A 22,671-nucleotide genomic window follows, 5' to 3' on the forward strand; every position below is an offset into this window, starting at 1 on the left:
ATTTCAAACCTGTATGACTTTCTGTCTTCTGCAGAACACAAATGACAATATTTTAAAGACCATTGATGACCAAACAACATTGACTTCCATTGCACAAAACATTTCTCACAAATGATGCCAGAATGAACAATTTTGGCTGAACTTTCTCTTTAACATAACAAAACATGTCTGTCAAACAGGATTCTGTATTTATTTAGCACCATTGAATCTTCCGTGAAAGAGGATCTGAGACGGCTGATGACGCACCATTGCTGAAAGCGCAGTGGATTTAGGCGCTACAAATGCGATCTGGTTTCTGAAACTGTACTGAGAGAGAGGACAAGGCACGTCCTCATTGGCCAGGTATTGCCACGTTGTCTTCAGGGAACGTTGGGGCTGGTAACGCTACAGAGAAGAGAGAGGGAACTGTCTGACATTTCATCTTCTCTCCAGCTGGGGTAAATGTCACTTCAAGTCTGTGGAAAGATGTTCGCTTGACTGGGTCCCCTCTCACCACATATGTCAGGTTGCTGAGACCGCCTGGCTTTGATTGGGAGAGGAGGCCACGCTCGGGCGCTGGACCCCTGCACCGCTGCCTGTTCTGTTAATGTGGTCTGAAACGTCGGAGGCGTCGCTCCTTCGGTGTCTGTCTATCAGTGATGCTCTAATGTTCTTCTGATATGTGTCACAGTCTCTCTGCGTCTCTGTCGTGCACACGGTCTTCTTTTGTGGTCATTGGTGCACTGCGTGTGTTAAGAGACCCCCGGTCAGCAGGACGTTAGGGCAGATGCCGGCAGGCTCATTGAAGAAAGTGAGAATGATGCATGAAGAGATCTTGAAAGCTTTTGCTTAGCTCCAGATGGCATAGGTTAACCTGAGCTTCTGGTCGAGTGTGATGTACCGTCACACAGGTACGACTGCCATTGTTGACCTGAGGTGGTGCTTGGTCTCAGCTGATGTTTTGAGTTCAGTTCAGTTGGACGTTAATAATCTCTGATGTGGGCAATGGTGCTTGCTTCAAAATGTTGATCATTAAGGAGTAGTAGAAGTTACCCTTTTTATTCTGCAAATCGTGTCTCGGGACACACTATTACATTAGTTTAGTCTGAAGCTTTGAGAGTTTCCATTACGTATGTCTGTCCCATCCAATGCAGAGGGTTAGTTAATGTGTGCACTGCCTGTGTTTGAGCTTTTTTCTGTACAATCCTACATCTGCTTTGTCTGTGCCACACATAAGTTGTTAATATTTCGCTGACTGACAGGTACCTGACTTGAGAGCCCACCGTGCTCTTGACTCGAATTGAAACCCCCATCCTGCCATTAATCCATTTGCCAACTTTAATTTTACCAGCTATTCATCCTGTTTAAACTCCCCCTTCCCAACATGCAATATTTATGGGCAGCAGGATCTAGGGCTGGGAAGAGAGCGAAATGGAACGAGACAGCCACGGATAGTTGATATTGACAGGCTGAGGAGCGGCACAGACGACACGGGCTGATTGACGCCGCAGGGGTCCTGGAAGCCGGGCTGAAGGCTTTTAGTGGGTGTTGCAAGGGCATTGCGGCAACGGGGAGGCCTCAACTTCATCCAATCTCTCCTCAGCAAGGTCCCGCCAACCCGTCTGCCATCTTCATGGTCCAACACCTTCCATTTAAGCCTATTTGCGAGTACACTGCAGAGAAAACATCTGAAATGTGCGTGCGTGAGGAGAGGTCAAATGTGCGCGCCCCCCGATCAATAATTTAGCAGACCGACATATTCTTCACATTTTGAAGCGCTCCCCTGGTGTTTTGATATCTTTGTGAACAGCCATATAGTGATAAAAGTCAAAGTTTAGACTCAAAGGGGTTTTCATTGAGATCAGAATACCAATGATGATGATATGAACACGACTTCTGAAGTATTGTTCACGAAATGTATTTTGTTTACACATTCTGTTTTGTGGGGCCTAGAAAGAGAGCGCCAAGAAATTAGGTCAGTGCTTTTAAAAACAAGCCTTTGTTATTTCTCTTTAGGAGATGGTCAATTTGGTGGTGGCTTCTGGGTTGCGGAAAACCAGCATCTGCAAATTCTCAGACAGCTGATATAACACATCAATGATTTTAATCACATCTTATTCGCATATGCAGCCTTGTTTTATTGTCATAGGATCCATTCACACTAACAAGCGCCTACCCTTCGGAAATGAACAGACCTCCTCCACCCCACTCAGACCTGGAGGGTCCCTTTGGCCTCCATCATTGGCTTGTATTGGGACTTAAGCTAGTAAAGGAAAGTTAGATGGAGGAATTCTTACCGACATCCATCGTTCATCCTCTCTGATCTCTTTAAAGTCTTCCTGCTCAAGGCCTAAGCTCATAAATCATGCTAATGAGCAATTCGATTAAGACGAGGTCTAGGAATCTCAGCCGCTGGCCTAATTGCATCCCCTGCTCCTCTGGAGACACTGATTTTCTTTTTAATTGATGTAAATAATGCTAGCATCGTTGCAAATGGGCCCATGCAATGGTTAAAGATCGTTGGATCCATGTTGTCGAACCAAAACAAGCTTTATTTACAAGTAAAGCATGGAAGGTTTCACACAGACTCTGATGTTCCAACGTGTCAGCCCCTTTATTGGCACCAGTTTATTTGTATTTATATGTAAATATAACTGTTTGTTTTTCAAAAAATATGTATTATAATACGATTAATTAAATATGACTAATATACTTCTAATTCAAATCCCTGTGCACTGCGTTTCTTTACAGTGACATGTCCAACTGCAACAGCCAAAATAATGAAAACAGCATTTTCTTTCACAGATCTGTGTGAACGAGGATTGTTTTAACAACATTGCGTTTCTTTCGTGTCTAGATGACAAAGGAAAATATAATTGTCAGGTTAACAGACAGCAAGGCAATATACACTCAAAGCGCAGAAAGTTAGTAAAGTAATCTCTAAAATAGTCCATGCGACTCCAGTAGTTCAAATATCATTTTATGAAGCGACAATAATGCTTTTTTGTGTGAAAAAAATGACAACTTTATTCACAAATTTCTACACCCATGTCTTATTGCTCTTTAACGAAAGCATGTGCCACATGCATATGGTGCAGACGCGATTGTACAGACAAACAACCAATGCAAGTCAATGGGTACGTTCAGGAGCGGTTCTCACCTATCCACATACGTTTTTGAATACAGTGGAGTAGCAAGTCAGGTCCAGGCCATATGCAAAACCTTTAAACGGGGCACCTCCGTCTGTTCGCGACCGTGTTGTTCATTATTGGACATCGGTTGTTTACTCAGGTTTGTTATTTAAATGTTATTGCGTGTCAATCACGCTTGTATAGTAACGGCAGACCTCAAGGAAGCGCAAACTCCCAATTGCCAGAAAGAGGGAGAAAGCGTCGGCACCAATATCCCTGTGGACAGTGCGCGGACATATAGTGCCAGTTCACTTGCAGAAAGATCAGTTCAATTCCCTTCTTAAGTGTCTTTTGCCGGTCCCACTCCCCTGTCTCTAACCAAAGCTTTCATGTCTTTTGTCCACTGTCCTATCAAATAAAGGCAAAACGATCTTAAAATAGAACTTAAACAAAAAAGAAAGAAGGAAAAAACGATGCCGCCACCGTTCACGTGTTTTTACACAGAACATGTAAATGGGCCATCCATTACCATGATTAAACCGTTATCAAACATTACACATTTAACTACTGTCATCTCGCTGGCTCTTCACTGTTAAGCAGACCTTAACCTCGGCTTCTGTCCGTAGCAAATCCTGCCTTTCATTTGTTTGGTCACCTCAATTAGATTGATATTGACAAGCTCATATTTAATTTCGACACAGCAAGGTAAACAAGTAATGTTGTACAATGTACATTATGCAATAATTATAATAATAATAGTGTAAATTATTATATGTATTAAAGTTATTAAATAGATGACAAGTAATAAGACCTCTACTGGCCTTAACCCCAAAACATTTTTATTTTAAAAACCTGTTTCGGATATGTTCTTTATTTTGTTGAAAATGCCTGTTTGATCTGATGTGAATGTAGTTCGGCAAAAGCACTCATATGTAGGACCAATACTTCTTGTGCTATGCGTATTACCCACTATGCCACAGAAGCTGTTGTTTATACACTCCACATTTTTTCCCCAGAAGGACCCACTCCCATTTGTGCAAGGAAAGACATGCAAAAAACAGCAAATGTAAATGGCCCCTACGTGGTTTGTACACGGCATGATAATGAAACATTCTGGGCTTTACTGACAACATTCGGGGCTTCAGCCCCCTTAGCCCACCCCTAGCCCACCACTGGGTACTGTCACATTTGGTATCACAACATTCTTCATACATGTTTGAAATGACAAGAGGGTGAATAGATGATGACAGAATCAATATTTTCGGGTCAACTAACACCAAGTTTTGATCCTAGTTTATTAAAAGAACCACAGTAATCTGTTTCACAGGATTTCTTGAGCATGGACACAACGGTTGTTGTTCAGAATGAGCTTTTTTATTACAGCAATGAAACTTGTGTGGTAATTACTTTAACGTCATTTACAGCTGTGAGGTTGAGAATAGTTGAACTCTAAGAAAATCTGTTCCCTCGAGTCAATTCAAACGCAATCATGATTGACGTATTTGGCTTTTATTTTATTACAATTTTTGGAAGGGAGCATATATAATACGTGTCCAGTGTGAGGGAGAAAAGTTTCTTCCAGTCAAGAGACACCAGCCAAACTACGGTCATCAAGCTCGAATCCTTAATATATCGACATAGAGAGATAAAAGGCAGGAAAAAAGTGACAGGTAATTAGATTTCCTTGAAACGGAGACTTATCAGTGGGATGTAATCACAGCACACTTTTCATTATTCACAGGGTCAACAGACAAACCAATCAATTTGCCTTCAGAAGTGTTTGCCAAACATTTGTGAAATTGCTTAAAGCTCATAACCGTGCAAGTGCAAGCAGAGAGTTAAGGTAAGTGGTTAGAGCCTATCAGTCTGTATGAAGCGTAAAGAAGATCAGATTTTCTTTAGCATAAGCAACAGAGTTCTTTACTTGAGATGCTGTATCTCCATATTCTGCATATCCATCTATTCTATAAATAGCTTTATCCAGTGTGACCCCGCAGCTAAGCCAAATATTATGTGCCATGGAGTAATTTTGTAAACTTCCTACCGTAAAAATATATTAGAACATCATTTTTTTGAGTGGATGCAGCAAAATCGCCAACAAAAATGGCCGGGAACACGTCTACAAACTTCGCTCGCTGCTGCCCGATCTTTGAGAATGACCCACTCAAGTTTGGTATCTATGTTAAGCTTAGAATTTCAGCTTGTGGGTCATCTACTCTCAACAACGTCATCGGTAAGCCAATAGAGAGCGTTCAAACAAACCATCACCTCTGATTAACAAGTTCATAGGCGATTTTCTCAATATTTAGATTTTAGAGTTTTAAATTGTTGTATATGGTCCATATATTGTCCTATCCTAACACACATTACTTTAATATTATGTTTTCAGCTTACAGATGATGTATGAATGTCAATTTCGAAAATTGTACCTCATGACTGGTTTGTGGTCCAGGGTAGCATATGTCCTGCGCCAGTCAAGCTGTATTTCCATTGCTAACTGACTCTTACAAACCTCCTTGGTTTATACGAAAAACAGAAGGGACATCAAATTGCCAAAGAAGTCTTACTAGAGCAGATTGTGGTTTTCTCAGCACACACGCCCAATCAGAATGAGCATTAATTGTCTGGGAGAAACGTCTCTTTAAGTTATTGGAATGATGGGAGAATCTCTTAAGTGAGAATGGCTTGTCCCTTAGCACAACACAGCGGGGCTCCTTCACGGAGAGCTTTTCTCCCCGAGCATGTTCCGGATAATCACGGCAATCGCTTTATTCTCTCTGTTTATTCATCCTGTCCGCTGCCATCCTCTGAAACCCCCTTCACATTTTCCCTTTCTCCCATCCGAGCATCTCTCCACCGGTGCTGTTGACATTTGCCCTCGAACGCTTTCTTTCTCCATCTGTGGGTAGAAAACAAGAGGGAGAGAAACGGAGGCCAGAGGGGACGAGAGTCTCTCGGAAGGTCAGACTTAGCCTGAGCGTCCTAGCCAGAAGTCTGAATAATTATGAATGTTTTATTTTTCTTCAGAGCGAACTGTGTCTGTGAATTTGACAAACACGTTCGGAACAATCCCTGGGAGACTTTGTCTAATTTGTTCTTAGTCATTAGATATTCGTGTCTCAGAATCACGCTGAGGGGCCGGCGGTGATGAGGGGGCCGCGGTGACACTAGATATCACTTTGGGTTTTACTCGGATTATGCTCATGTGTTTTTAATGGAGTCTTTTAGATAACAGACCCGTACAGTACATTTTAGAGAATTGTATACAGCCATCGCATTTGCTAATGATAAATGAATGCTGGGATTTGAGCATATCTATTACTGTTGCTTATTCAGTATGTTTTCTGTAGTTTCCCACACACATCAGTTTCATGGACATGCAACTGTGTAGTGCTTATGGCCAAGAGTATAAATTAAACATGCAGAGAAATAAAGGATAGACTCTTAGAGCCATAATATCAAGGGTGGTCACTTGTGACTTGTATTTAGCGAACACCTAACTACATTTACATGTATTCATTTGGCAGACCAATTTCATAAAGCATATCTAAGAAATTAGGCTGAATTTAGCATGTATAATATCCCAGCGACCATGTAGCTTGAGGCTAAAATGAAAAGAAAACTTAAAACACCTCAGCAACCACACAGCAATGTCATTTGCATTAAAGCGTAGAAAAAATTTAGTGTACATTCCAATGCAGTTTTGGATTTAAGTAAAATTTTCCTCCATTTTGTTATAGTCATTTGACTTTTTGTATCTATATATTAACATGGAAATGTTTGGTTGCAATGGCTCTTGAAAGCACTTTTGCAATGAAAATTTCAGCTTGTTTCCAGATCTCACAGATGATCCCCCACCCCTCTCTCCATACACGCACACACACACACACCTCTGTGCCAAACCTTCTTTCTTTCTGTAGCCTGCAGAAGGATTTGTGGAGGGGCACATCTCCCCCATTTAAAGCCCCCTAATAGGTTCCATTGTCCAGCTCAGCACTCGGCAGCTGCTGCTTTGTGCCTTCATCCTCCGCGCTGCTTTGTGCCGACTAAAGAACTTGCTCCAGGTAGTAAATAGTCAAGGGTATGGATAATTTACCCCCGATCTCTCCTTCAGCCGCTGCGCTCGTTCCATAACGCATACGGAGAAGGAAAGCCAGCTTCCCACAATGCTTTGCATGCAGACGCTGAAGAAGCAAGCTTGGTTATTATCTCTCTCTCGGTTCACTCCTCATCCCCCATCTTTCTGTCAAAGCTAGAAAGAAAGAAATCCTATTCGTTATTTTTTTATTCTCACCTCTGTTGAGAAGAAAAAAGACAAACGAGACAGGCCGGGATTTTGTGAATCCACCATATAAGCGAATTTTTGGACTGTAGAGAATGACCATAAGAATATTATATAAATCATCGGTATGACTTGTCCGCAGTGACATCGCAAGCTGCACGTATATATAGAAACTGTGTGAGAAAAATGTTGTGTGCAGATGTTTTAAAGTGATAGTTCAACCAAAACAAAAAGTTCTGTAATTATTCAATAACCCTCATTTCATTCCAAACCTCCTCCATGACTTTCTTTCTTCCACAGAAAACAGAAGAAGATATTTCGATATGTTGTTACCTGGACCCCATTCACTTGCATTGGTTTTGTGTCTGTACAATAGAAGTGCTGTTCAGCTACCAATTTTCCACAAAAGATCTTCTTTGTGTTCTGCAGAGGAAAGAAAGTCACGCAGATTTGAAATGACAAGAGGACGAGTAAACGATGACATGATTTTAGTTTTTGGGTGAAATTTCTCTTAAGGTTGGTCTCTGAAGGCTCATGTGCGGTGTGTGGTCTTTATGTTGTTTCAGTAGTCATCGCTGTTACTCACACAGGACTGGTGACTGGTGGTCAGCTTCGGCTTTCATTGCATTTGTCTCGTAAGATCAGAGGAGTTTGTGATCTGATGAATGCTGGTCATGTCTACACTATTTACATGTGAGATTCTTGCACCATCCCATCAGCATCCACCAGTCCACATCTTCATGATCAAAGGAAGTCGGGACAGCTGCCAGGAATTATCCACTTGAATGTGGTTGTTCTGGGAGTAAATCTATAGATACAACTGTGTTTCTGTATATCCCTCCTTCTCAAATGGATCACCTCAAAACTAAATGACATGAACAAAAAGCCAAGAAACTTTGTGTAACATGATCCATAAAAGGAAGGAGACGAAGATAAAACAACTTTTGATTAATAAATATAAACGTAAATAGACAGCATAATACATACAATTTGATTTAAACGACACACACAAACCATAACATAAAAGTCCAGGCCTGTTCCTCTCTCACTGACGGTCCGGTCGCTCATCCTCTTATGCTCCCGATTTCCCCCATGATACGAGACCGGTGCGCGTACAGCTGATGCTTGTTATCACTCACGTTATCACCTACCCCGAATCCCGGCTCTCGTCCGTCCTACCTCACTACACTTTGCATTTCAGGTTTTTTAAATAGTTTTCAAAAATAATGAATAATGATCTAACTGAGGGCAGCCATTATGTTTGTGCCACTGATCATCATTTTGACACTGAACGAGGCTGTGGTTTTGCGTTATGTCTATACTTGTTTTATTTTTCATTTCCATCAAATCTGACAGGTTTGAATTTTCATTCATATGTCCTCCCACTTTGCTTTAGACGGGTGACGAATGAAACGCAGGCTATTGCGAGACTGATTTACAATTCAATTTCCTGCGCTACTGTGTGATGACAAATTACAGAGGAAATCGAGGGAATTAAACGTCCCACAGTTCTGTGCTGTGTGACACACATAACAACACTGACCTTGTCATTTAGCCCTTCAATCACAGAGCGTTTGTGTAGCTTCACTTCATGTTAGTTGAGTATTGAGTTTTATGTAAATATTTTGTTTGCATATTTGTCAAATCAGTGTCAGACTGTATCGTTGGACCTTCTGGCTTTCTCACGGCCGTTTTGGAAAAATGCACCTGGACTGTATTGATCCGAGAGAATGCTTGGCAGGCATTCAGCGTTACCGGCAGAAAGAAAGGATGTCAGTGAGTTGAATAGGCCCGGGCAGTGTTAGGGTCGAGGAAGCGGCGTGTCAAAGGTCAGGGATGAATCGACAGCTCAGAGCTTTGTCTTTCTTAGGAAAAACAAAGTGGAGATTCTGAAATTGTGTCCTTGTAGTGAAACACATCTGGCCTTAGATCATGTTACCTTATGTTCTTGATTATTGTGTAGCTTGGAAGATGTAAACAGTTTTATTACTTAATACACATCCATTCTATGTATTATTGATATTGTTTATTCTGCTCATCTGCTTTGCAAATAACGTACTATTGTAAAATAAATAAAAAATTGTACTATGTAAAATGAATGTATATATTTCTCTACAAATAAAATAAACGCACTACATAACGCACCTATATCACACATGTTCTTCTATATATCATTCAAATTTCACACATTTTCTTTTACCGTAAATGTTCATGTTTGAATGTACTGCTACTAATCGACAGGTGTTATGTAATATTTAATGACTTATTAATGAAGGTACTGATTATTTCAAGGAAAAAGGCTCTTTTTCATCTTATATTGTTGGAAGTGAATTAGTTTCGCCTTCACATAAACTAGACAAATGATAGAAATAAATGCATAACTAACGCTTCCATCCAAAAAGGTTTATTAAGTTTCATTTAATTATAAGATTATCACTTTTGTTTGCATGGTAACTACACTTTTGGAGAAAAAAATCATCTAAAAGGGAGGAATATAAACACGCTGAAGGACATGTTCATTTACTTGTAAACGCAGTGTAACATCACACATACATAATTATTCTAACTTTTTTAAGTCTGTGCTCATTATCACTGCTAATGTTTATGTAAATTGCAGAGCCAGTGTGTTTCTTTGCCGGTTAATTGCCTCAGAACTGAGTAAATAGAAACATCTTCAGAGACACTGAAAGCTTGTTGTGAAAGATTCCTCGGCTCGGGAGATAGAAACGCTTGGACAGATACAGTAATGTCAAGACTGTTGTTTTGATCTGATCTGATCTGATCTGTTATTGGAAGAAGTTAATAGTCATTTACACAGAGCAGATGTTGTAATGATGTGGTTTTCTTATCCTTAACACCAGCACTGATCTTAGCTAATGGAGACGTGCTTAGAAAAATCCCTCTTTTTAGGTTAAGGTGTGATTAAGCAGTGCAGTGTCTGTTAAAGGAATGACTGAACTGTGCGGTGGAAAGCTGATGTCAATAAAAGTGGTAACACTTTACAATAAGGAGTTATTTGTTTACTGTAGTAAATGCATTTGCTAACAATGAGCGATTTCATTTTTCAAGTATTTATTCATCAAACGATTGCTTACCCCCCAAAAAAATATAATTTGTAAAATTTGTAAACTTAACCAATCATGCATTTTTATATAGTTTATAAGTGAATACTTTAGTTTATGTGGGAAAATATATGACTTACTGTTGTGCAGTAAAAGATGAAAGACACAATAAATAAAATGGAATTTGGGAAAAAATTAATAGATTTTATAGGACCCTAGAACGTTTTCAACAAAGATTTTGTTATATTTTTGTATGTACTTGCTCAATAGCCGATTTTGGTTTGTTTTTAACCAAATTCTTTATATTATTTATTGTCATCTGTATGTTTTTAAAAAGACGAGTTTTTAAAGTCTATTCTCATAGTTGATTTTTCGATCTGCTTTTGTCTCTTTTAACATGTTCTTCATCAAGTGTTTGACAGGCTTTTTGTGTACACTGCTTGTAAAGCACATCATTGCTGGTAATTACAGTCCTCGTTGAATCAGAATGAAGCTTCTCATTGAAACATCACAGACTGGTTAATTCATGCGTCTACATTCAACGCAATCTGTGTTTAGAGATGCTCGGGATTGTGACTGAACAGGAAATTGTGGCATTTGAACCGTTAGTAATGCTTGTCACACCGTGTATACGTTTACAGAATCAAGCAAATGGCTTTTCTACACATGCATAGAGTCGAGAGGAGGTGACAGAGGGAGACTACTGTAACCATGTGGGCTATTCATGCAAACTTCAACCTTAAAATGATAAAAAGTTTTGACCATACTGATATAGGGGAGATGTCAATATTTGGTGGTTTAAATAAGTCTGTTTTTAAGCGCTTGTTTTGTTTTTAAATCATAGTTTTATATAGTCAGGTAAGTGAATGGTCACATCCACAACGGTCCATATTCCTCATTAAATGAGCACATGAAAATAAATTAAGAGACATCACTTTTCGTTGAATATTATTGGTTCTGGTTTGTGCATTTCAATTCACAAAAATCCTACAGTAGATTTTGTCTCCAAAACGTGCGTACTGCTTTGTCACATCCATGTTTCCTTCTTTTAAAATAGAAACTTGTTCATAGACTGATATATGTCTGATGTCTGGACTCTATCATCCATATGTTTCATTGGTAATACATTTAATCCATAATATATTTCTTTAGTTTTTACTAAATTGTAAGATTTTTTTCTGAATTGGTTGATCCACTCACAACATCTCTGTGTGGACTTTGAGTTCATGTTGACCAAAATTTAATTTTTAGGGGGGAAAAAAATCCCCTTTAGCTGGCATGCGTGTGTTTGTGTATGCAGTTCTTGATTCCAGCTCGCCGGTTCCCTGTACGGTATAAAGCAAAGAACGTTGGGAGGAAAATGCCTGGAGACGAAACTAATCCTAGCGTGAATAAAGATCTATAGAGGCAGCAGGACTATCGCCCACGGTTAGAGAATATTTATCATGCAGATTGAGCAAAATAACACTGTGGAGGATTATGTGAAAACAGCAGCGGCGTTTTTGAGAATTATGGAGTGGAGGATGGAGCATGGCTGATAATTGCTATAAATATGCAGACAACCTCTTTCCCTCCTCCCCACCGTCTTCTGTCTTTTTCTAGCATGCTAATCATAGCTAGAGGAGGGGAGACCTTTCTGCACAAATGGAGACGGAGGCGGGTTTATAGTAAGTGTGCCTGAGCGGTCCTCATGTAAACCCACCTAGTGGTGATATTTAGGTGGTCTTTTAGCCTCATTTTCTTCACAAACCATTAGAAAAATCACAATGTAACAATACATGTATTTATATTTTAAAATGTGTTGTGCTGTTTTGTCAAAGAAAGTGTGCAGTGCATCACATCATGTGCCACATTGGATGTAACGTTTAAATCTGTGTACCCGTAATAACAGCAATAAAGCATTCACATCACTTTTTGACTTGAGGCATAGCGATGATAGCGATGTGATGAGGACTTGACCGTCCCCGATGCCCGTCCAGATCTAACGCCGGGCCGGAGCTCCACTTCAGCCGCGCTCTAAAGCGAGCTAGCACTTTACAGTGTTTGCACAACACAGCTTTAAAAGCATTAAGTGATATTAATTATTCACACGCTTGGGACTCATAGATGAAGCACTATTTTACAGCTTCACATGAGTGTTTTAAAAGCCAATTAACAATTTAGCTTTATTTTTCACTTGCCGCTTGAATAATTTTAAGTGCCGACTGTATCGCTTTAACACGATTCCACCCTCCACAATGCAGTTTACTAAACCTCCCGTAGAGAGAAGCTGATTGGCTCTGACATGTTCTTCAAAGCGTGAGCTTCAAAAAGCAGTTTCCTCTCAGCACTCCGGACATGTGTGGGAGAACCGGGACGCTGTTATGCGCCTTACGCAACCAGGTTTAGACAACACATGCCACGCAGAGCGGGGATTTGAGGCGTAGCGTGGACACAGGCTCCCGTAAAGCTGCAGGCTGCTCAGACTTGTGCGGCCCTGAAATCACACGCCGTCTGCTGTACACAAACTCACTGACCCTGGATTCCCGCAGAGCCAGATTCAGAGCTGGAAGCACAGAGTAGCTAGTTTTTGCGCAGGAAAGGCAGATGAAGTCTAATTCCAGCTGTTTCCTGACACGGCAGACTTCCACGCATTCAAACCGCTCCCCGTGTGCCGGGGACACTTTCCACACCACCCCTGTTTCCATACCGCTTACTCTTTCCCCTCCACTGTTTCTCTTTTGCTGGAAAAGGGAATTGCCCTATGCAAGGATGACATCAATATGTGACACATGGCCATGCTGGAAACAGCCCTTTGGTGTGGCAGAACAACATCGGGCATGTTTAATGAGGATTCAGGTAATGGAAATGCGCCGGGGCAATGCGTGTGCATCCTGTTTTCAGAGCATGCTTGCGGACAGCCGCCCCGCTGCGTCACCTGGGTTAATTGACTCCGTTTCGTGAGGTTACGTGTGACTACATTGCACCCGTGGTGTTGTGACCCAGCCCTAGCGAAACTTGTCGGCAATGACCGTGATTTTGCGATGTGAAGCAAGTTTCGTTGGGTAGATATGAACCCTGTGAAATAAATTAGATTAAACATGGTCTTTGCCATTATGGTTTTAATCACAATTTAACAGGATGGTTGATGTAAATTGTTATTGTTTTCTGGAAAACATAAAGAGTTTAAGGAAAATAACAACAACTTAAACACATGTATCATATGGCATACTCAAGCATCCAGGAGTGTCTGCACTTTTTTACAAAAGTTGTGTAAATGTTAAATGTTATGTTAAAAAAACGTCAGGGAAGTTCACAATAAAAAACTGATTTTGGATAAATGTTCAACATTTTACAGGTTGTGCAAGTTTCGTATGTAATACGTAAATAAATAAATATGTCAAATAAATCAATTGCGGATTCATTTCATAGTTGCGTTCTAAATATGATATCATGAACCCAGTGTGGGGTATTCTACACACTATAAATGGTGCTGTTAAAAAAACACAATCTGTTTTATTTCTGGGACAACACACTTTATTTTATTAAACACTTTTTTAAGAGTGTATAGAATCATGAGCCGAGTACAAGTAGCTGCTCTCTTTAAAATCGCTGTTACACAACCAAGCGCACGTTCAATCGCTGATGTTTTCAGCCGTTTTCTTGTTTGATTCAATGTTCTTCATAAGACGATGACACGTTTAGTCCCAGTGAAAGCAGTGGAGTGAATTATAGAAGATGGAACAGAAAAGGTGTTTTATTGATAATTAGTGTGAACAGTCCCTTGTTTAGTCACACATATGAAGTCGAGTCTTGCTACACATGCGAGTGCCAGTGGGAGGAACAATGTTTGTAGACATATTGACGTTACACTGTGGGTCCTGTGAGGCTGGACAGGGCGTATCTCTCTCATTATCACCTCACCTGTGCTTAACATGAACTGCGGGCTCTGTGATATTTCACCCTGGATCTGCGGAGCACTTCAACCCCCCCATTAAAGATAAAAGTATGCAGCACAGAATTGAAGTGTTGGAAATGGACTCCTGTAATGATTCCACCTGGGTTTGAGTTGAAATGGTGTCGTAGCACCTTGTCCCTGTCTGTTTCTTTCTAACATGGTTCCACAACCTGGTTGGCTGTCTTGTCGCCCACTGCCTACTTAGACCTTCGAAGACAGTTTCCAGTATCTTAAACCTTCAGCTATTTTACCAGCAGCACAGATCTCACCCTGTGACACACATAAATACTCATTTCCTCATGATCCAGACTATAGATTCGCTTTGACCCTTCAAGTCAATGAAGCGGCTCTGAAACATCCATTAGCAGTCTGAACGTTTCAGAGGATAAAGACAATGGCATTATAATGATCAGGTGATGTGCAGTAAGCACTAACCTTCACTTTCCATTCGGTGACGGTAGATTAATAATGCAGACAGAAGGCCACCCATCAGCGCCACCACTAATGATCTCCATCTGAACAGATCTAAACTTAACGCTGACTTCCTTTCAATTATAAGCGCGGGCACGTGCTCCCGTTCGCTCGGAGGGCTCGCCGTGACCAATGTGTCATAATGGCTTTGCCGTCTCTAATGACATCACTATGTATTAAGTCAAGTCCAACGGAGCTTCACGGGTTTGACACGAAATGATGCGCCAAACGTCAGCCGTTTTTCGACCGGATGATGATGCCCAGTCAAAGGCCACTTATTAATTCTCCCGCAATCTGTTTAAGAAAGCTCAGAAGATTTATCACTCAGCGGGGCGGCTGTCGGCTGTCTTCATTCACTGGTGCCCACGCCTGCTCTCGAAAGCAAGAAATGATACATGGATGTTGAAATGTGTCCGCTGCTTTTGTCAGTGGTGCTAGTGGAGAATTGAATTTCAGGCCCGTGCTTACTGGGGCGGTTCCTCGATCGCCATTTCAATTTATGGACCAAATGACACTTGTCAGTTGCAATTCTCTACAGGAATTTACAGTCTCAGAGACTCTGTTTCGAGACCCTTGCTGTTCATGGCCTACAAAGACAGCTGCCTTCTAAGACAGCATCCACACTTCATTTCAAATTTTGATTTGGTTTCAGCATGTTGTTAAACCACATATGCTACACTCCCCTTACAAAAATGCATTTTTATTTAAGCAATTTCACGTTAACACGTTGAAGTCAATAAAGTGTAACACTTTGTATTAATTGTGTCATTTTATATTTTACGTGTGTGTTTCTGCCAAGGAAAGACACAATGGGCCCTATTATCACGATCGAAGCACATGGTTTAAAGTGACAGCGCTAGTGCACTCAGGGCGTGTCCGAAGCCACTTTTGCTAGTTTATCTGAATGGGTTGTCATGATTCTCTTAATGAGTAATGGGTGGTTTTTTGGGCATAACGTGCATTAAATAAATTAGTGTCATCTTCTGTTCCCTTTAAGAGCCAGTTGGCTCGCGCCACAGCGGAATTCAGAGGACCAGACACTTCTCCAGAAAGGAAGCGCATCTGCTTGTGCGAGATGTTAAACCGTACAAGCAGAACATCTACAGGAGAAGCCACATTTTTCTCTTTACGTCCACAATATACAATTTAATTATCCCACAGATTAGATCTGCGTCCGGCTGAAACTAGCAAAAACACTTGTGCCTTGCACAGCATTGCGCTGGGTGTACGATAGGGCCCAATATTTCACTTGTGCATCTCTCTTGGCCCAATAAAGTACGCTTACTTGGCTCGCTCTGGATAAAGCAGTAAGCATTGATCTTCTTGTCTTGCAGAGGGTGTTTGTGAGATCTGGTTGACCAGTGAAGACACCGGCGCATATGGTAGAGATATTGGCACCGACCTGCCGTCGCTGCTCTGGGAACTGGTGAAGGAAATACCAGAGGGTGCAATGCTTCGCCTGGGCATGACCAACCCACCATATATCCTGGAACATCTAGAGGTAAGTTCTCAAGGTTAGATAGATCATGAAAGTAGAAAGAAACAATACACGCTAATAAGTAACCTATGATGTGCATCCGTCCAAATGTTAACAGAGGGATCTTAACAAGAGTATTTCTCGCTGAATGCACGTTATTTCACTTACAATATTTAGATGGCGGTTGGTAACACTTTACACTAAAGTTATATCAGTTAACATAAGTCGATGCATTCGTTAATATGAATAGACGATGAACAATACTGTAGGTACTTCTACATCATTATTCATCTTTGTTCATGTTCATTTAAGCCTTCACTAATACATTTTAAAATCAAAAGTCAACATTAGTTAATGCCCAATGAAACAACATGAGCAACTGTGTTGGCATTAACTAACATTATCAAAGATTAATAAATGCTGAAAAACTACATTGCTCATTCACGTTAGCTCATTTATTTACAAATGTCAACAAATACAACCTTATGTAGTGTTACTGATAAATGTAATATATACGGCTGTGCCGTTCATTGCCGTTCACTGACCAATGAGAATCAAATATTTCAAAGGACAAATAGTTGAGATCATATACATACCAATTCAGAGACCGTTTTTCTCATTTTAAAATGTACCATTTATTTGTAAAATATAATGCTACAGTAATATATTCATTTTTGTATGCAATAACCTCGATTTTTAATCATAGTTTTCATGTGTCTTGTCATGCTGTCAGACTTTCGCATTGCTGTTGGATGACTTTGACACTCCTGAGATTTGATTTTGTTGAAATTCGACAGATACTGGACTGGAACGGCCACAATACATCTAGGAATGCTGATTTAGAATGGCCTCTTATGTTTTCAGCGGCTGTACGTTTGTCAATAGATAACAGAACTAAAATGACGACCGCCTCATTGAGGGCCTTCCAAATTTACACCGCGGTCTCATTTTGCATCATTTTAAAACAATACCCATAATGCCCTGTAATCCCCCTCTGAGCCACAGAAACGGAGGACACTGGTAATCCCACAGACGGCAGACAGAAGTGCTGCGAAAAGCACTTTTCATTTGCAGGGGGTTAATTGAGGTTGTAATTCTGTCCCCATATGTATAGGTTACGTTTATGCTCCGTTACATTCAAATTAAAAAGTGATGATTTTTTGTCCTTAAATGAAAGGAAATAACAATTAAATGCTAATTAGAAATGTAGGCGCAGTTGTATACGCACACGAGGACAGTTATTTCTTTTTATGTGTTAATTTGATTTTAACAATTTGACTGTTTGTCCTTTTTATTTCCACATGCTCAGCAAGTATTTTTAATTGCACGTCACCGCTTTGATGCGTCTATTTGTCTCGCAAAAAGCAGTGCGGCACTGTACTAGGTCGCCGTTTCTTTCTTCTCTGGAAGATTGACTATCTTCATTGATTTCCTTTACATGAACAGGTTGGATTCAAAAACAGTTTTTCACAATTGAGCGTGCTGGTTTTAAACGGGAGGTAAGAATAGTCTTGCTCTCCGGGCCCTGTGTATTGCGTCACCTGCTCCCAGGCAAAATGCCTTTCATTGGTGATGAAAATGCCAAGTCCGCTCTCGAGGGACCACCATCCACCTTCCCCTCAAATACAGATAGATGGATGAAGTGACACGTATTCTGTGAGCCCACTCTCTCTTCCACACGTTTTACCTTTCACAGATGTGTACCTCCATTGTCTAAATACATCACAGTGTTATTGCTGTTTTCACGGTGATGTGAGATATTTTAAAGGAATGTTCTGGGTTCAATAGTTAAAGTCAAGCCTAGTAAACAGCTTGTGTTGTTTAATGTAATGAACATAATGATTCATTGAATGAAAAGATGTTTAGACTCTATCCTTGTTTTTATTCATTTTGTCATGTATTTCTTTGCAATGGATGTTTGTACCATACATGCCAACAGTGTTTGGGATTTTTGTTGAAGAGCTTGTGTAATATAACAACACTAATAATAATAATAATATTAATAATGTTGTTGTCATAATCATTATTATTAGTAGTAGTATAAAATAAGGGGAACAGTAAGTTCATTTCTTTCAATCAAAATGATGCCACTAATGCTGTCAAATGATCTTAACTCATGTTAAACCCAGAGCATTCTTTCAACAGTTCCCCGAGTAACTTTCCACTCCCCCCCCCCGACTTTACAGCCGTATATCTCTTGTACCCGTCTAAGTTCCCGCCTCCCCAATTTACTGCCTCTTAACTGTTTTTTTTGTGATGCTGGAGAGGTTTTCCAGGGGTGGCAAATGACTGTGTGATTTGGGAGGTTAAGGTTAGATCGTGAGTGATGTCTTACACTCTTCCTGAGGAGTCATTTAGAGGCATTATATGTGCTTAGCGGAACAGATGTGTGATTTATAGACCCTCCTTTTCACTGTCTTTGAAATGGAAAAAGCACCTGTCAGACTGGAGAGCACTGATTATATGAGGATGTAAAGGGCCTTGCATACAACTTACAAAATGAGATCTTTACGTTTTCTTTAGAGAATGTAAGTGGTGTTGGTCTTGGCAGAAACCGTCACTGTGATGCTGCAGTGATGTAGGTACATCTACATTTATGCATATTATAGAAAAAAATCAACAGTAACCCAACATAAACCATCAGAGAAAGGGTTTCCATTAAAATACCATTTATTAACCATTAGCTTTTTCCATTAAAACCATTGCAACATTAATTTTTGTTGTGCGTTTTGGCCATTATTCCAATAGGATTAATCTGCCGAATCCATCACATTACTATTGAGAGAATATTTTGGCTTGGGTCCCTTTTCCAGTGTAGGGGGATTTTTTTATAGTTTCATCATCCGTCAATTTAAAATCGTATCGCTTTAAGTATTGGCAGACCACGTGTCACTGGTGTTGTTCAATTCATCTTGTATAGACAATAGTAATTGTGATGGTTGTTTTCACATCACCTCTTAATGCAAAATCCTACAGAAGACATAAGATATAATAAACAGTGGACCTTCTCATTATAATCCCATGCATGCCGGCTGTTAAGTAATGATAATTTCTTATGTGCCAGATTTTCTCTCGCTAAGAAGATTTTGCCCATTCTCATAGGTCTCACCGTTTCATTTAGTCTGATAAAAAGAGTGGGTTAGTGGCAGAACCCCAATTTAAATGGAGAGCTGCTCCATATTTCAGACTTCTGGCTGGAGGTTAAACTTTTCTCTTTAATGTGCTGCCGATTACACAAATCTCACTTGAATGTCATCTTATTTCAGGAAGAAAAAAACGTGGTTGGCTGAAAGTTTAGGTTTCGCAAAGCCTGAACATATTGCCTTCATTACACAGTCATGAAATCTGACCTGCCTGTTAACCTGCTCCAGCGCGTGGTGCATCATACATGAATACTATAAGAGCTCCGGGCTGGTGAAATCCAAGGACGGAGCTGTGAAATTATATCTTTTCAACACTAGACACAAGCTCTTGGCGCACATGCTCTGTTCGTATACCCGATCACCATCCGAGCCTTGACCTCCAGACCACTAGCGTCCATTTGTTGCGTGCTTGGAACATTTTGCGCTCGGATGCAGCAAGTATCCACTTTGTTGAAAAACATTATGAGTACATTAGCCTTCTCGTTGTTCTGTCTTTGAAGAGCCGTTTAATTGTTGGCCGGCATCTCTTGTAATTCATCAATGTTGCATGAGGTCACAGGGAAGTCACCTCATTACGGCAAGCCTTTCGAAGAGCAAAACAAGTGCGCTTATCTGGGATCTGAGTGAACACTTTGCTATAGTGCCCTTTCACTGGTCTCCTCTCAGGTGAAGCACCCTCCGCTGATGGCGTACGCCGAGGGCAGGTGCTAATGAGAACGCAGGACTCCTTGATAAAGAGGTCAGGCTGCAACCTCCGGATGACCAGCTGATGAAACGCTGAGCTCTGTAAATATGCTCAGGTGCTTTTCATAATGAGAATGAGTATTAACTGAAGCCCTGCCTACTTTAGGCAGAAACCATGAAAAACGGCCAATGAAAGGATGGTAAGACGATGGCCATCTGATTTTGTGTTTTAACTGAGACTTTATTACTGTTGCCCAGTCGTTATCCATTTTCTTTTTTCTTGTCAGGAAGCTAATACTTTGTTTAAAATGCAGAATTAGTGCACTGTACATAGGAGTCAAACATCGGCGTCCATAAGCCTCGTTCACATTGCAAGCGACAAAGCGGCATGATCCCATTTATTTTAATGGAGTGCTGGCGCAACCGTTCGCGACTGGATGGGGCGTGTCCAGCGACGCGACAAAGTTGAGAAATCTTCAACTTGAAGAGCGACTTTCGGAAGCGACAGCCAATAGGAAGATGGTAGAGCTGACATGATCCCGATCCAGCTCTTGTAGTGACATTAGCTTGGAGGCGAGATTGGTCATTGCTGTTAGCAATTTACCACTACCGACCTGAACCGCCACTCCTGGCGACATGGAACGACAAAGTCACTTACAATCTGAATGCAGCTTTGGAGTGAAATTAAACGGATAAAAGGGACATAAGGCTACTTTTAATTAGTCATTTAATTTTATTACGCAGATCTGGCAACCCTGCCAAGCTGGCCCTTGAACACTTTGACTGGATGTTTGCGACCAATAGTTAAATGTCTGTTTAATTTGCAGTTGCATACACTCAAACATTTGTTAAACACACAACAATTAGACAAAAGGTTATCCCAGGAATTCCAAAAGGGAAATAGGATCATCACAATAGCAGTTTTCCACTACACATTGGTAGCATTATTATAATTATTAATAGAGATCCAACGATACCGATTATTCCGAGTGATATCTGCCGATACCCTGCAAAAAATACTTAATAACTTTTTAGAGTTTTCGTCTTGTTTTCCAGTACAAAAGGCTAAAGATTATTGAATCAAGATGCAATTTCTTGATGAGCAAAATGACCTAGGAAAATAAATCTTGTTTATAGAACAAAATTTCAGTGAATCTGTGATTAAAACAAGCAAAACAAATCTGCCAATGTGATAAGAATAATTACCTTACATTTAGTGACTAAGAAAAAGGTAAACCTTCATTCAAGATTATTTTTCTTACCCCATTGGCAGATTGTTTTGCTTGCTTTAAGCACAAATTCACTTAAATAAATAAATGATGCTATCAGTCATTATGATGATTGAGTTCCTATGATTGTCATCTTATATTGCGAGACCACTGCTTGGAATGTTGTCCACCAGTTTTATGATGTATGTTTATGTTGAGTCAGTCCCTGGTTATCATTCACTTAATTTGTATGAAAAGTGCAACAGACACTGATGTACGGTCCTGAGTCAGCACATCTATTCTTTCATAGCACCCCAAAAATGAAACCCCTCCACCTGTACTGATCTTTATCAGCTGTCAGATCTGATATCATCTGAGACTGTTAACATGATTCGATTCAACATCTGACAACAGGATTAGTTTGCAAAAACATGCTTGCATCATTCCTTTATCACATGTTTTGGTACATTTATATTTTTTTGGTGTTTTTAATGCAGTCGTAATGCAATAGAGAAATAAAAGTGCAAAGAAAGCAGCAATCAACAAATTAAACACAACATTCTCTCTGTGTCTTGCAACACCTTACGTGTCATCCTCTCTTTCTCTGGCCTTTAATCTGTGGGAGAGATGTGTGAAGATTCACAGTTCAGTCAATTATAGTCCAGGCTCTCGGGAGTCGGCCGCAATTTGTATTTGGAGCGGCCGCTAATTTCATCCCAAACACGGGCCATTTTCATATTAATGAATCTACTGAGACTCTTTGTCCATTAGAGGCTTAATGTACCATTGTGGGGACAGTAGACAGGACGGATGCATTAAAAATCTATTCAATCTGTTTGTCAATGAAGGACTTTTAGGTTGAAGCTGTTTCATTTTAGATCCATTGAAATGTCGGTTAAATGGAGATGCGCGATGAGACTTAAGAATGTAGTGAGAAAAAAAACTCATTCTGGTGATGGGTTCAGAGGTGATGGGTTCAGATAATATGCGGAGGGAGTTTTTCTCACTGGATTGGTGCCGGATTGAAGGTTTATTGTCATAAATCAAGATCAAATCTAGATATCCAGTTTTTATTCAGGAACTTTTCAGTTCAGTTTCCAGGTTGTTTTTGCACATCCCTGTAGTTCTGTCTTCTTGACATCTATTGTTCTTTTGATCCATCCCCTGATCGTTATTTTAGCAGTTCGGTTCGACTTTATCACGAGATTTTGGTTGTTCTACAGGTGTGAAGAGAAGCTTTTAGGGCAAAGCGACACATTTCCCGAGAGACACTGAGCCTTAATCACAAGGGGACTCT

The 22,671-nt window shown here is 40.3% G+C and overlaps 1 protein-coding gene across 1 annotated transcript in view; it reads left to right on the forward strand.

Moving 5' to 3' along the window:
- The window catches only part of cdkal1 (CDK5 regulatory subunit associated protein 1-like 1), a 310,661-nt gene that overhangs the window by 152,507 nt on the left and 135,483 nt on the right, over nucleotides 1–22,671 (forward strand). The window contains exon 9 of the mRNA XM_079469382.1: nucleotides 16,197–16,363. Within this exon, the coding sequence (XP_079325508.1) occupies nucleotides 16,197–16,363 (167 nt within the window). The remainder of the gene's footprint in view (nucleotides 1–16,196; nucleotides 16,364–22,671) is intronic.

The sequence above is a fragment of the Barbatula barbatula genome (assembly GCF_947034865.1).
Source record: "Barbatula barbatula genome assembly, chromosome: 12".
Taxonomy (NCBI): Eukaryota; Metazoa; Chordata; class Actinopteri; order Cypriniformes; family Nemacheilidae; genus Barbatula; species Barbatula barbatula.